General features: G+C 38.0%; 1 protein-coding gene across 4 annotated transcripts in view; it reads left to right on the top strand.

The window, feature by feature from the left end:
• GBE1 (1,4-alpha-glucan branching enzyme 1) overlaps positions 1-16942 on the top strand; it is a 146664-nt gene that overhangs the window by 103042 nt on the left and 26680 nt on the right. For all 4 annotated transcript variants that reach the window (XM_070942660.1, XM_070942664.1, XM_070942662.1 and 1 more), the window contains exons 12-14: positions 1571-1742; positions 15547-15731; positions 16382-16512. In XM_070942660.1, the coding sequence (XP_070798761.1) occupies positions 1571-1742; positions 15547-15731; positions 16382-16512 (488 nt within the window). The remainder of the gene's footprint in view (positions 1-1570; positions 1743-15546; positions 15732-16381; positions 16513-16942) is intronic.

The raw sequence follows: 16942 nt of genomic DNA, 5'->3' as shown, positions 1-16942 counted from the left end.
GGGTCCGTTTTTAAACACAGCATTACAGAAATGCTGTGAAAGCCAGTACATATCATCTGTCCTTGACTGAAAATCTGGAATGACATTCTGGGTTTTTTTTCTATTGTAAAAGAGTTATATGTTTTGTTATGTCCCATGCTTGACAGATATATAGTTCTTCAAATAATAATATATTCCAGATAGTTTGTATGTGGTTCGGAATCAACTTTAAACCATATTATTCTTCCCAAAAATCCTATTAAGAAATTATGAATACTACTAACTCAAATGGGACAATACTGAGATGAACCCACCCTAGCCAGCCTATAGAAAATCTGAAATTAAAATATAACAAATGTCTGAAAAATTATTCTATCTTTCTATCTCTTGTTTTCTCTCTCTCTTGTGTACTTTTCTATTTATTGCTATAGTTAATGGGCTGATGGAATATGATAGAATAATCCAGAAGTCATATCTTGAAACTGCTTCAGATTTTCCATATATTAAGCCTATATTTCATAGGTATACAATGTAGAAATAAGCATTTATTTAAGTATTACTTAAGAAATATTTTTAAAAAATAAGTATTTCTACATTATATAACTTGAAAATGTAAAATGTCTTTGTTGTCCTCAAATACTCAATATCCCCAAATATTAACTTTCATCAATAGCATATTTTCTTGCTTTTGACCATTATTGATCACCAGAAAGCAGTCAGTATATGACTGGTTTCATCCCTCATGGAATTCAGAAGGTACAGAAGGTCTTTATAGTTAGTTCAGACTCTTCTGTTTCTGATTTTATACACAGAGAAATTCATAAATGCACTCACCGAGTTGTTAGACAATGGTAAGCAATTTACTAATTGCTAAATAGGGGAACAAAGGAAATTTGATTTCAAATCCAAAATATCTTGAGATAAAACTTTCCTGAGTAGTTTCATATTATAAGATCTCCTAGATCCTTCCAGTCCTAATTCTATGAAACTATATTTCATAGAAATATGCAGAACAGTAGTTAAGATTCAAGATTCAGTTCAATGTTCAGAGAGCCAAGCAAGGTTCATCAGCCAGTCCAACAATCAAAGTATCATATTTCTTACACAAGCAGAAGGCAATAATTCTCGAAAAATAGGAAATCAGATGAGTGTTTCCAACAAGGTTACGTGAATCAGAGATGCCTCAAACAAGGCTGCAACCCACTTTTTTTTAAAAAAAAATTGCAAGTAGAGCTGAGAACAGAACAAAGACACTTAATGAGGCTCTTTGCCAAGCAAGATTGTGCCTTGCTGATTGTAAAACAAAATGACACAAACTATTCTAACAGGAATGGATGAAAATCATGTGAATATAGAATGAAAAAATACATCTTTAGGCAGGATGAAGTCATGAATGAGGGCATAATAGAAGATAATAATTATATATCTCTAGTGTCAGAGCTCAAAGTAAAAAAACATATATTACTCATAAACACAGAATACCCTATATTCATCTATAAGATGTCCTTAATTTATGTCCTATAAAACATTAATATCATAAAAGATTTTTTTTCTCTGCCTCATTTCTTGCCTCATTTATTTATTTACCAAGGCCCTTGTTGGTGATAAGACTTTGGCTTTTTGGCTGATGGATGCAGAGATGTATAACTATATGAGTGTTCTGTCACCTTTCACATCAGTTATTGATCGAGGAATACAGCTTCATAAAATGATACGACTCATTACTCATTCTCTTGGAGGAGAAGGCTATCTCAATTTCATGGGTAAGTCATTTGGGATATTACTTTCTGATTTCCTTCAGCATAGTACACCTTGTGATGACATTTTCTTTTACAAATTAGACATGTTTATTGAACTTAGTTAAAGGCTATAGAATGATCCTGTACATGTATAATGAGGATTTCCATTAATTTCCATAGATGTTGCTCCCAGTTGAGGTGATAGTCGATAGCAACCTAAGCATGATTATAATTCATAAATGGTTGATTGTGCTGCATAATTGACCTTGGAAGAGATTTGTGTTTGTGCTATTGAATAATTACTGATCTATTATAATATTTTATTGATTTATACAAATATGAGGCAAATTAATTTAGAGATTTTTGTAACTGTCTTACCAAAGGCATATGGCTCTAGGATCTTTGTGTGCTTTTTCGTAAGTAAATAAAAATGTTCCCACTTTTATGACTGGATAAGTAAGTATAACTACTGTCAAATTTGAAATAGATTTCTTAAATTATATTTTATCCACAAGAATATGTTGGCTAATATTAACAACTAGTAAGAATAAGAATAACTAGTAACCTAGCAATTGCATTATTCTCCTTCATGTTGGCTAACTATATTTGGTTATGAATCTGAACATATGTGCTTGACTGTTTCTGCTATTTCTGGCACTGCTTACATTAAAATTTGTGCTGAAGGAAGCACAACATTCTGACTATTCTGTAGTTTGTCAGAGATAAACAAGTTCTTCAGAAACAAAGTTATAAACTGAAGACATTTCTTCTGCCTTCTCGATGTCTAAAAGTATTAATTTACTTAAACATAAAACAATAATTGTTTTAATTTTTGTATTCTCATATTGTGTAATTCATTTTTATATCCTGTCACTTCATATCAGCTTCAAGAATAAATTTCTATATGACTAGTTGCAGATTAGGCAGAAAAATATATTTATCCCCATCAAAGTATGCTGCATTTCATCTACAAGTAGATAAGTAGTAATTTATGAGTTTTCTCTCTCTTTTTCTTAGTAAAAACAGTCTGACTGCCCAAGTCTTTTTGGGGAAGATAGTCATTATTTTGTAGTCATTCAGGTGATGCATGTGATATATATTGTGGCGCTAATACTATTCAGTTAAAGATACAGTAAAATGATTTGTTATTGCCTTTTAAAAAACTTGTACTAGATGATTACAAGAAAGCATTTTCACAATTTGTTCCAATTTACTTGATTAATATTGGAACGCTGCTAAGGACAACATGTGATTTTATTGTGGCAGGGATTTAATTTTATATACCTGTGTAATAGATGAGAACCAAATTCCTGAAAACTATGTTTGATACCAATTGTGGAAATACATTTTTTGAAAATACCCTGCCTTTCAATCTTAGCACAACTAGGTGAACCACAAAGAGACTGTTATAAATGGTATTTAAATCAACTGACTAGTCTAGGAAAGCCAATTTAGGCAATATATCAAAAATATTTTGTTGGAATAAGTTATTCTCTAGAGCAGGGGTGTCAAACCTGTGGTCCGCGGACCACATACATCATGCATTGGCCACGCCTACCCCCCATTTAGCAAAGGGGAAAGATGTCACAATACATCACATGACAACAACGTGACACCACAAGTTTGACATCCGTGCTCTAGAATGAGCAATACTCTTTCTAAATTAAGGAACAAAAACGAAAGTTCTTTTTTAAAAAAGGCATACAGGACATATAACAAAATGAAAATATTAATGAAAATGCTGAAACTGCAAGGATAGGGTTAGTGAAACTAAAAATCAATATGTTTTGCTACGATAGTGAAAAATAACAAAAATGGGCTTTTGGACAACAAAAGGAAAATCAAGAAAGCATAAGTGATAATTGATAAGCTCAGTATGCTAGAAATGGTTAGTGGACAAAGAAGAAAGGTTTGATAACTTGGCTTGATAACTTCAAATCTGATGCAAAGGTGAACATCCAACAATTGAAAGAAGCTGTGCTTGACAGGATAGCATGGAGATCACTTTCCTGTAAAGTCACCAAGAGTTGGAGACAACTAAATGGTTAAAAAACAACAAAATACAGTTTCTGATGCAATATTCATGCTGGTTATGGACAGAAGAAAAATAAAGAGGACCAATATTTGTAAATATTTTGACATTTTATTGCATTTTAGCTCAGCAATGCGATCAAATTTAAAGAACAAAGTAAATAGAATGAAAGTTAATTGGGAAGTCAAACAACATTGTTTTTCTGGCATAAAATGCTAATTCATTACTTTCATCACACATATCCAATTTTAAAGGAATATTTTTGTTGCTTGTTATTGTGTATTGCACATATCATAGTTTCATATTTGAGTACTTCCCCTGCTTTTTATTTCTTGAAATTGCAGTTTGTATTTTTTGAAAAGGAAATAATGATCATTTTGTTGTTCAATGAGCCATTAAATATGTAACAATCTAGAATATATAATGTCTTATGTAGTTAAGTTGATTGCTAGAAATTTTATTCAAATATTATGAGTTTATATAATTATGGTGTACTTTAAAAGCTATGTTTTATAAATCAACTTTTCTGAACCTACTCATATTGAGAAAAGCAAATTGTAATGAAACACATTTTATCACATATAAGCATTTTTGGTGCTCTGAAGTGAGTCTTTATAATAAGTTTATATTTTGATTTTGTATGTATTACTGACTTTGTTCATAATACATGCTGAAGAATACAAAGCTGTTTATTTTTTGTGTTTCAAGCACAAAGAACTTTTCAAGATAGGCATCCAGCCTAGAATTTGATCTCATCAATTTATGATCACAGATTTATGTCCAGAAGAGGAATTTTTTATAGAGGTGCAACTTTTCATTTCAAATGTGTGTGTTCTAAATAGTGTCTTGATATTCTAGAATAGATAATGTAAGTAAGTCTAATGAAACAAAATATGACTTTTTCATAGTCAGAATCATGTGTAATCACAAATTATTTACTCCAGTACCAATGCACATTTTCCATTGCTTACTACAGTCTTCTCATCTTTTTTCTTTATCCAGCAGTTGTTCTAAATCAGTGGTGGGTTTCAATTTTTTTTACTACCAGTTCTGTGGGTGTGGCTTGGTGGATGTGGCATGGCTTGGTGGGCATGGCTTGGTGGGTATGGCAGGGAAAGGATACTCCATTCCCACCCCACTCCAGGGGAAGATTACTGCAAAATCCCCATTTCCTCCCAATCAGCTGGAAATTGGGAGGCAGAGAATAGATGGGGGCGGGGCCAGTCAGAATTTTTACTACCGGTTCTCCGAACTACTCAAAATTTCCACTACTGTTCTCCAGAACTGGTCAGAACCTGCTGAAACCCACCTCTGATCTAAATCCACATATTTAAATTTACACAGTACTGACTATCCATAAAGAGTAGTCACTTGGTAATAGTAGTTGAAATAGAATTAATATACTCATGATGTATTTGAAAGTTTGTTTTAATTTAAAAAAAAACTTAAAGTGAAATTGGATCATTTTTCTCCCTATGGTTTTATCAAATTACATAACATTTTGTTCTATTTTTAGAATTTCAAAGTCAGTAGTTCTGTACTAGTTAACTACAGGTAGTCCTCAACGTATGACCACAGTTGAGCCCAAAATGTATGTTGTTAAGTGAGAAATTTGTTAAGTGAGTTTTGCCCCTTTTTATGACTTTTCTTACCACATTTGTTAAGTGAATCACTGAAGTTTTTAAATCAGTAACACAGTTGTTAAGTGAACCTGCCTTCTCCATTGTCTTTGCTTGTCAGAAGATCACATGACCCTGGGAAACTTCAACCGTCATAAATATGTCAAGCATCCAAATGTAAATCATGTGATCATAGGGATGCTGCAATGGTCATAAGTGTGCAAAATAGTCATAAATCACTTTTTTCAGTGCTGCCTACCAGATTGATTTCACCCCACACCAGGCAGAGTCCCTCCACCAAGCCTGGTATCTCCCAATGATATTGGTAGAAAATGTCCATGGTGAAAGCCAAGTGACATTTTGACATGGGGCACTTGCAGCATGGGGCAATTGGAGCCACCCGGGTTGCAAATGACTTGCTGCAAGTGCTATATGCCAAAATCCCACTTTTGACTTTTTCAGCCAGCATCTTTGAGAGAGGAAGGGCTGTCTGTCGGATGGATTTCACTCCAAAATCAGTCTGACCATGTGCACACAGAAGGGAAGGGAATTACAATGCAGGGTTGAAGAAAAGTTGACAGTTGCAAAACAAAATGGCAGCTCAGAGCTGAAACTCCGAGGCTAGGAGGGAGATGTTTTGACATTTTCAAGAGTGTGGGGGTCAATTAACCATCCACAGACCCCCCTCCCAGCAAGCTGAGGTATTTTCGGCTCAATAGAGCTGTGGATGGAGCCCAAGGATAAAACCCGAGCCGAGCCCGAAGATCAGCTGTTTGTCAGTAAAAAGACTGAGGGCGGTGGGGAGAATGTCAACATCAAAGCCTGGCTGTCATGACCGGGTCAACCACTGAGTCTAATACAGCTGATGAAATGGTTGGCGAGACGGTGGCAACAGCGACTCCGGATAGGGTGTTGATAATGATGCCTGGGCTAATAGGCGCTGCATGTAGCAACACGGCGGCGATGATGTCTATGGCAAGGGGGGTTACCACAATGGCAAGAGGAATGGCGCTAATGGCAGCGATGGCGACGGCAACACCAGGAGGCTGCAAGGAAGCCCTCGTTGTTAATAGAGGAGAGGGCAATTATGCAAAGGCTATAAATGTTAGGATCCCTTCAACCTCTAGGGATCTGTTGCACTCCTCTTTCTTGAAACTCTGAGGACTTATTAAACTAATTGAACTAAGTAGCCTGAGCAAGGTGATGGATAGGGACTGAGGATTACAAACAGGAGATGATGACTTACTCTCCCCCTCAACTGTCCCTCTCTCCTTTATCAGATCTAGATCTATTACGACCACTCAGCGTTAACTTGCAATCTTAGATCGATCTGCAGCTTTATTTACCACCTATTCCCCAAGATTACCCTGATTATTTAACCCTAAATACTTTGTCCAGTGGCTCTGCCTTACTTTTTTGATCTAATCCTCGGCCATCGCTGGTATCAGGACTGGAGGAGATACAGACATCGAGAGTCTTGGATTATGGGGAGATAGACCACCTTCTCTTTGTTTGTTTCAAATGGTTTGGTCGCTGTGAGAGGACGTCCCTTTGAGACCTCTATCCCCACCTCCTTTGGATGGACTTACTACAACCACAAGACTTCCCATCGTCGTGAGAGGGCGATGATGTTCCGATGTATTGACATTTGTAACATACTGGTCTCCCTTTTACATCTATTTCCTCCCTTATTTTAAATTACCTGTCTTAACCATCTCTAACACTCTTAGAAGAAAATGATCCTTCATCTCCTTCAACTCGCTCCTATCTTTGATGTAATCAACTGCGGAGCTCCTTGCACTGCGAGATTCCCCCCTCTCGCATGTCTGGCCCTTTCAGTTATCAAGGGCCGCCCTTGAGGATGGGTTTTGGAACCCTGAGAGTTGGTTTGCAAAAAACCGACGGCTTTGGGGGTTTTTAGATAAATCTTTAAGTTCTATTTTAAGGGGTTCTGGGAGGGATTGTGGGAATGGATCTGGGGGGGATTCATAAATCCACTGAAAGGGGTAATGGGTCTGATAATCATGGTGGGGAGGATGGGGACAGAAATCTGACAAGGATGCAGGGGGATGAAGCGATGGGCATTAGTATAGTAAGTGGGAGGGGCCATATTATGTTTTGGGAGTGCGCACTCAATGTTTACGAGCGATTGCCCACTCCGACCCTCAAAGCACTGCTCGTTTCCCGGGTTGTTCAGAGTCTCAGACCCTGGGTCTACGGCTGATGTTATGTAATGCCAGGTCAGTGGTAAATAAAGCCCCCCTCATTCATGATCTTATTTCAGAGGGGGGTGCTGACCTGGCAGGGATTACGGAGACCTGGTTAGGCCAGGAGGAAGGAGTTCCCCTTGTGGAAATGTGCCCGCCAGGAAATGTGCATTCCATCAGCCAAGGACTCAGGGAAGGGGTGGGGGAGTGGCAGCAATCATTAGTCTTTGCCCGAGAGAGGCCACTGTTCCTCAGATAGCCGGATGTGAGTCCCTCCTTGTGAAGTGGGGTTGGGGGATTCAGATGGGCCTACTGATTGCGTACCTGGCTCCCTGCCACGTAACAGCGGTCCTGCCTGAGCTGCTCGACATTATAGCCGGGGTGGCGGTGGAAACCCCGAGACTTATTGTTATGGGGGATTTTAACCTGCCATCCGCTGGTGAGATGTCGGAGACGGCTCGGGAGTTCATGGCTTCCATGACGGCCATGGACCTGACCCAGGTAGTTCAAGGCCCCACCCACTTGGGGAATCACACTCTGGACTTGATTTTTGTCTCTGATCAGTGGCTGAATGATCTAAGAATAGGGGATATAGACATCAAGCCCTTGTCATGGTCTGATCATTCTCTCCTTCACATGGACTTTCAAGTCACTTCCACCCACCGCAGGGAGACGGAACCAACCAAATGGTTCCGTCCCAGGTGCCTGATGGACCCCGAAAGGTTCCTGATAGAGCTTGGGCCATTTCCTGAGACTCTGGCTCACAACTCGACTGAGGACCTGGTGGTCGCCTGGGACAGGGTGGCTACTGGGGCCTTGGACCGCGTTGTGCCTTTGCGGCCTCTGACCCGATGCCAATCTCATCTAGCTCCTTGGTTTTCCGAGGAGCTGAGAGAGATGAAGCGTCGGAAAAGACGCCTGGAGAGCGATTGGAGGACAAGCCGATCTGAATCTGACCGAACACAGGTGAGATCTTATATTAAGACCTACCTAGTGGCGATAAGACCGGCGAAGTCTAGCTACTTCTCCGCTCTTATTGCATCTGCAGAGAACCGCCCAGCTGCGCTGTTTAGGGTGACCCGCTCCCTACTTCAGGTGGGGGTACGGAAAGATCCCTTAAAGGGTCAAGCTGAGGATTTTGTACAATTCCTGCATGATAAAGTTGCTCAGATTCGGGAAGGCCTGGACTCCGATTGGGTAGATCCAGGGGAGGAGACGGGGGCAGGTCTTGAGAGCATTATCTGGGAAGAGTTTGACTCTGTGGCTCCTGAGGACGTGGACAGGATTCTGGGCAAGCTTAACGCTGCCACATGTTTATTGGACCCGTGTCCCTCCTGGTTGGTACTGGCCTCCCGGGAGGTTACACGAGGCTGGCTCCAGGGGATTATAAATGCTTCTCTGAATGAGGGTGTCTTTCCCGCCACCTTGAAAGAGGTGGTTGTGAAGCCCCTCCTCAAGAAGCCTTCCCTGGACCCGGCTATATTATCAAATTATCGTCCAGTCTCCAATCTTCACTTTGTTGCAAAGGTTGTTGAGACTGTGGTGGCGCGACAACTACCCCGATACCTGGATGAAGTTGTCTATCTGGGTCCGCTCCAGTCGGGCTTCAGGTCACGATACAGCACGGAAACGGCATTGGTCGCATTGGTGGATGATCTCTGGAGGGCTCAGGACAGAGGTTGCTCCTCTATCCTGGTCCTATTAGATCTCTCAGCGGCTTTTGATACCATCGACCATGGTATCTTACTGCACCGGCTGGAGGGGTTAGGAATAGGGGGCACCGTGCTTCGATGGTTCTCCTCCTTCCTCTCTGACCGTTCGCAGTTTGTGTTGGCAGGGGGACAGAGGTCGACCTCGAGGCACCTTATTTGTGGGGTGCCGCAAGGGTCAGTCCTCTCACCCCTTCTGTTCAACATTTATGTAAAACCGCTAGGCGAGATCATCCGTGGTTTTGGGGTGAGTGTTCATCAGTATGCTGATGACACACAGCTATACATCTCCACCCCAGACCACCCCAATGATGCCCTTGCTGTGATGTCCCGTTGCCTGGAGGCCGTGCGGATCTGGATGGGGAGAAACAAGCTCAGACTCAACCCCTCCAAGACCGAGTGGCTGTGGCTTCCGGAGTCCCGGTATAGTCAGCTAGTACCATCACTGACAATAGGGAATGAGATCTTGCTCCCCACAGAGAGGGCCCGCAACTTGGGTGTCCTACTAGATTCACGGTTATCTTTAGAAGATCATTTGACGGCCGTGGCCAGGGGGGCCTTTTATCAGGTTCGCCTGATCCGCCAGTTGTGTCCCTTTCTGGATCGGGACGCCTTGCACACGGTCACTCATGCCCTAGTTACCTCCCGTATGGACTACTGTAATGCTCTCTACATGGGGCTCCCCTTGAAAAGCACCCAGAGGCTCCAACTGGTCCAGAACGTAGCCGCGCGGGTGATTATGGGCGCAGCTCATTACGCCCATGTAACACCTCTCCTACGCAAGCTGCACTGGCTCCCGGTGGTCTTCCGGGTGCGATTCAAGGTGTTAGTTATCACCTTTAAAGCGCTCCATGGCTTAGGACCTGGGTACCTACGAGACCGTCTTTTGCCACCAATAGCCTCCCACCGACCAGTTCGTTCTCACAGGGAGGGACTACTCAGGGTGCCATCAGTCAAATTATGTCGACTGGCGACTCCCAGGGGGAGGGCCTTCTCTGTGGGGGCTCCAACCCTTTGGAATGAACTGCCCCCGGAGATACGGAATATCCCTGATCTCCGTGCTTTCCGCCGTGCCTTCAAGACCCTGATGTTCCAACAGGCGGGGCTAAACATACGAACTTGTGAATGATTTTTTAAATGTTATCTAATTCTGGGTTTTATTTAATTGACCAAACTAAGTAATAATTTTAATTACCAATTTTATAATGTTTGTGTGTCTATATTTTTCTTGACTGTACACCGCCTTGAGTCCTACGGGAGAAAGGCGGTATAGAAATATAATAAATAAACCAAACCAAACACCAAACACCAAACACCAAAACCAAAACCAACCCAAACCCAAACCCAAACCCAAACCAAACCTGGGATCATGAAGATCTAAACTTCTTTTCTATAGCCCTGTGCTACAGTTTCCTTCTATACATGGAAGGCAGCTCTTTTGGCCCATCCACTTAACCTATATGTTTGCTTAACAACCACGATGGAGAGAGCCAGGATTGCATCATTGAGCTGGGGAGAGGGGTTTCACATGGACCTGTCACTTAGCCACAATGACTTATAATTAAAATTCTGGGCTCAATTGTGATCATAAATTGAAAAGTAGCTTTCCTATTATTCCATTTTTAAAAAATGGCTAATAGACCATTTTATAATATATTTTTCTAAATGCAATAAGGAACGATTTGATGAAGCAACTTTTTATAGCATTGGTATTAAGCATTTATATTTTTATTCTTGTAATTTGACAGTCTATACCAGTGATGGCTAACCTTTTTGGCATTATGTGCCAGGAGGAGGAATGGGGCGGAGGGTCAAGTGTGTGCCCACACCCATAATTCTATGTGCCCCACCTCGTGCATGCACGTGACCCCCCCCTGCTCCCCCCGCTCCTGGCACGCGATGGCCCAGTAGGCCTGTTTTTCTCTCTCACCTGGCTCCAGAGCCTCTCTAGGAGTCTGGGGAGGGCGAAAATGGCACCGGAAGTTTCTGGCCTCTGGAGGGCCTCCAATGGGGTGGGGAAGGCCATTTTCGCCCTCACCAGACACCTAGAAAGGCTGTGGAGTCAGATGAGAGATAAAAATGGGCCTTCCCCACCACCTCCCAAGGCCCTCCGGAGGCAGGAAACAACCTGTTTCCCTACTTCTGGTGGGCCCAGAAGGCCCGGAAATCAGCAGGCATGCCCACTGATATGACTACATGTGCCACCTGTGGCATACGTGCCATAGGTTTGCCATCACAGGTCTATACTATAAATATATGTATTTCTTCTATGGCTCAACTTGATGTCATTTTAGAAAATATTTCCTATTGAAAATGTAAGTGATAAATTTAATTTGCTCAGTGGGAAACATGCACTCATGTGAATTTCATTGTTCATGCAGTAAACAAGGTGTTGTTGTGTTGAATGAATGTATCTGTTACTATTGAAGGTAGATCATTGTTCAGAATGAGAACCAGGGCCACATGCTTTCTGTATATAAAATGTCAAACACTATCTTAAGGTAAAGCATTCATTCATCAAGTCATATGGAAGGTCTCAGTCATTGTAAATACAGTAACTGTAAATCAGAATGGAAAATATTGCAATAGATAAATAACATCGGTTCTGAATTTCTTTTTCATACAGTAGTGCTAATACAATGATGAATACACACAGATACATTTTTCAGATTTCTGTTTTATTTACACAAACACAGCGGCATGATTTGACCACCCTAAACAAAGAATTGCTTTAACTCTTGGGTAAACTGCAGAAATGTCTGAAGACCTGGCTCTGTTGACTTGCTTGGACTGTGAGTGAGAGGGACAGTTTTTAAATTGGATATATAAATAAATATAATTATATGCAGTCACAACTGCAATGTTACCTATATGGACAGTAAGCCTGCCAGACTCATTTCTTAATCATGATGGGAAATAATTAAACAACATATATAGAGGGATTTTTTTTTGCAGTGAAAACAAAATTTCTTTCAGTGAGTTAAACCTTTTTTCAATATTGTATAAAATTGCAAATAAATAAGCAAATAAGTAAGTCTGAAAATTTTGAACATAAATGCATATAATAATTGAAAAGATTTTAAAGACTAATGTACAACTGAAATAAGAGATGTATCTTTTGGGTCAAATGGACAGACAGCTGGAAAATATCATGGAACTTTTTATAATTTTTTATACTATAAAAAACTGCTGAGGATGTTGCCTAGCCTGGTAATGAAACATTTGGAAACCAACCCACAAACTCAGAGAATGAACCTTTACCCTCAGTTTTTATACTGTCTGTATGGCAGTGGTATTATTATATGGTCAAAAGTGGAAGGGTAGAGCATTACTCACAATGGAGGAATGATTGCTGAAGATGAGAGATCTTGCTGAGATAGTTGACATATTTTTTGTACTTTTGTCTTTTCTCCTCCTTTCTCCTCTTTATTTTACATTTTGTTAGTTTTTATCTTTTTTTAAAAAAACTTGTAACAACATTTATACAAAAATTATAAGTTTATTTGTCCATGTATAAATTTGTAGATTTGAAACTTTTTGTTTTAACTTATGGGACCTGATCCAGATTTGATAACATAGATATAATTAATTTGGAGCAGAAAAAAAGCCAATCATATCTGATGATGAAGTAGGGAAAAGTAATGCAAGTCTAGATCAGGTTAGCATTTTTGATGTTGGGATACCGGCCTTAGAATACTTTTGATGCTTGCAGAACAACATATATAAAGATAAATCATTTTGTACAAGCTATAGTGGAAAATCATGCAGGTTTATGAAAAGTAGATTGCAAATTGTTAACCTGAAAATATATAACTCGAAAGAAGATACTCTTTTAGTGTTAGTATATTCGTCATGCAAGAAACCTATTTTCTAAAGGAGTATAATGTCTGCTTGGAAATTATTATACTTCAGGTGAGTTTTATATTTTTGGGATTTACTTCCTGTGTGTTTTCTGTTATAATAGTATTTTAGACAACTATTTTGTAATAAATGTGCAGCATAGAGCTAGAAAATTTTTTGAACTTAGCCATTTATATATTTACCCATGGTGTTTGTGTGTGTGTAATAGTAGTAGTAGCTTACAAGGATATAAATAATCATGGATTATAATTTTGCATGTCTATTGCTTCATACATATTAATTTATTCATGAAGCTTGACAGCTGTCATTTGGGAAGTTCATTTTTTCATATTTTTAAATGACAAATTTTAATGGCTCTTTTTAGAGCTAGTCTGTCTGGGGGAGTCTGCAAAAATATCTTGACAGGGTTATTTTGCACATTTTTGCACTAAGCTATGAAGGTACCAGATAGCTTTGTTGCTTGTCAATTTTGACACCTCTTTCAGTTTTCTTTGCAGTATAATTAAGTATCTAGTGGATCACCCAGCCTTTGTAGGCATGCTGATAGCATTTCTAGATAAACTGCTCTCAATCAATGGTAAATGCAAGTGAGTTTTGAAATATCTGAAGAACTCTAGTAGCAGTCTTTATTTAAATATACTTTGTACTGACTTTGTACTGATAAAGTATTATATAAAATAATTTCAGTTCTGGATTATAATTATTTCTGGGCATTTTGTGTTGTAGTTTTTTAAATAAATATATTACTTTGAAAACCTGATCTCAAAATCAATCCTTTATTGGATCTTTATTGGGAAATATTCAATTTTATAATAAAACAAAAATGTTCTAGCTTTGAAAATCTTAGGATATTACAGATGTGGTTTATTTATACACAGAATAAAAACAGCTGACCATTATCTACCTTTCTATCTTACTGTAGGTTCAGAGAATTGAATTCAATTCCAAAAAATCAATTATAGACTTCAGTATTTGTAGTATCTTACTATACATATTTTATATATTCTGCAGAAAATTTATACACTAGAGCAATGCGAGTAGGTTATATCTGTCAAATTGTCACCATTAGAACAGGAGAAAAAAACATGGAAATTATTATTGTCTCCCCAAATTTTCAGGTGACTAGGGCATTTTTAAAAATATTCATTTCTGAATTCCTTGTCCCTTTGTTTCTGGTTATCAAATCTGCATCTAAATAGAAGCTTCAGAAAGATAGGAGATAGCATCAGTAATCTAGAATTCTAATTAGATTTCTAAATAAATCAAAATAACCTTAGGCCATAGTCATGTGGTTACCATCAGAGAACTACATAATATTAAGAGCACAAGAGTTTCCTTTTACATTGACTATAGGTATGTAGGCATATTCTTGTTAATATACCGGTATACAGTACATTAATGCATTATATAAAATCTCCACCATTTACTATATGGTCTAAACTGAAAGAACAAATTAATGTTTTGTTTTTGCTACAATCAAGTGGCAAAAAGATACTGTTGTGATGTCATACATTTTACTTAAAGATACCATGTTATATCTAAAGTCAGAAATGCTATGCTACAATTATGAAAAAAATATGCAAAATATAGTTATAGAAAAACATATGCTATAAACCCATGTTTTGTAGGCTGTCAACACAATGATTAGGATAATAGTATATGATTCCTCTTGAGAATCAATTTGGTGTAATGATTTAGGCATAAGCCTACAAACTGGGAGAGCATAAGTTCTAGTGCCAATTTAGGCATAAAACTAGCTGGCTGACCTTGGCCAGTCACTTTTCCTCAGCCCTAGGAAGGAGGCAAAACCACTCCTGAAAACAATTTTTATATCAACTGTATTTGGAACATCATTTCCTACCTCTTGTAGCCTACAGGTCTAAGATTTTCAACTAGAGAGAATTGCAAAAGACAATTTCTTGGTAAATGTTTCTTTCCTTTTTTTTCATCAAATAGATAGGGTGACTTTGAGAGTAATAATTAGTTAAAACTTGTGGTCTGCTCAATTTCCTCTATAATCCATTATATTTTGTAGGAAGTCATCTTGATTGATTTACTTCAACTCTCTTTCCTCAAAAAATCTAATATATAATGACAAATAGGTTGGAATAATAATTTTTAAATTGCTTTCCTACTCATTAAGTTGGTACAATTTTTAAACAGTACATGGTAATTGAGGAGGACAAACTTGCTTAATTTGTTTAGTATCTAGCAACACAATTTTTTACAGTAAGTAAAATATCATAGATAGTTTAAAGATTTCAACATTTACATTATAACAACAGCTTTAAACATTGTTTCAGGAGGTTTTTTTGCAACTGTGTTTAAATACTTTTTCCAAGGATATTTACGAAAGATCCATTTATTTTTCATGTCTTTCCATAAAAAAAAAAAAAATAGGTAATGAATTTGGACATCCAGAATGGTTAGACTTTCCTAGACAAGGCAATAATGAAAGCTACCACTATGCAAGGAGACAGTTTAATTTAGCTGATGATCAACTTCTTCGCTATAGATTCCTAAATGTGTTTGACAGAGATATGAATAAATTGGAAGAAAAATTCGGCTGGCTTGCATCACTTCCGGTAAAGTATATATAATTTTAAAATGTTATATAATAGTTTTCAGGACTATGTACATTCATCATTTAATCAGAAAAATGGAATTTTTAAAAAATTAAGAAAGTAACTTTATTAATATTGCATATTTGTTTAAGACTGTTTCAAACAAATTATTTGTCTTGATTCCAAAATTTTATATCCAACATAACATTTTTCCTCAATTTGATTTGTTGGAAAACATGCCTTTAAAAGGTTATATAGAGTAAATCCATTCATATTTTTAACAGGTTTATTGGCTAGATACTTACAATTTCCTTTGCAATGAAAAGTATGAAATACAAAAATGTTCCACTTTCTGATACATTATTATATTTTTGCTTCTTGTGTTCATCAAGAATCTTGTTAACTTTAAACTAAACCATATGCTTACTTGTTTCAGTTAGTAATTGTAATGAATGTTTAATTCAATACAAAAATATATTAAATTTAAGTAATTTAAATTAATGGCACAATGAAGTGTGTTAATGCCTTCTGTTTGCATGAGATGCAGAGAGAAACAAAAAGTTCTTCAAGGACATTCGTGGAGATGTTTCCTGGCAAATATTTTTTGTTTCTATGAAGTTTGTGTTCAAATTAAATAGTATATAATGTTACTTTTATATTATTCCTTGCAGGCCTATGTGAGTGAAAAGCATGAATTAAACAAAGTTATTGCTTATGAAAGGGCAAATCTCCTATTTATATTTAATTTTCATCCATCTCAAAGTTACACCGATTACCGAGTGGGTGTAGAAAAACCAGGAAAATATCCTTTTATCTATATCTCATTATATTTTGCTTCACATATTGCAGTGAATGATAATTTATGGAAAAGACGATGACATCACCCTCTGCTGTTTTTACATTTACTTTGGCATACAGATAGGTCTGTATTAGTTTTGATAATGAATCCCACAAAATGGTCACATTATTCTAGTATACACTATTCAAAGTGATATTTTTATGGAAGACAAGGTTTAATGAAAACAGTCAATGACCCTTCTTAACATATAGGTATGTGTGTATGACTGGGACACGGTGGCTCATTGGCTAAGATGCTGAGCTTGTCAATCGAAAGGTCGGCAGTTCAGCGGTTCCAATCCCTAGTACCTCGTAATGGGATGAGTTCCCGTTACTTGTCCCAGCTTCTGCCAACCTAGCAGTTCAAAAGCATGTAAAAAGGCAAGTAGAAAAAC

The sequence above is a fragment of the Pituophis catenifer genome, unplaced genomic scaffold, assembly GCF_029215685.1.
Source record: "Pituophis catenifer annectens isolate HBS135680 unplaced genomic scaffold, rPitCat1.0.hap2 SCAF_4, whole genome shotgun sequence".
Classification (NCBI taxonomy): Eukaryota; Metazoa; Chordata; class Lepidosauria; order Squamata; family Colubridae; genus Pituophis; species Pituophis catenifer.
The sequence above is the reverse complement of the archived record's forward strand: the minus strand, read 5'-3'. Positions and strand labels throughout refer to the sequence as shown.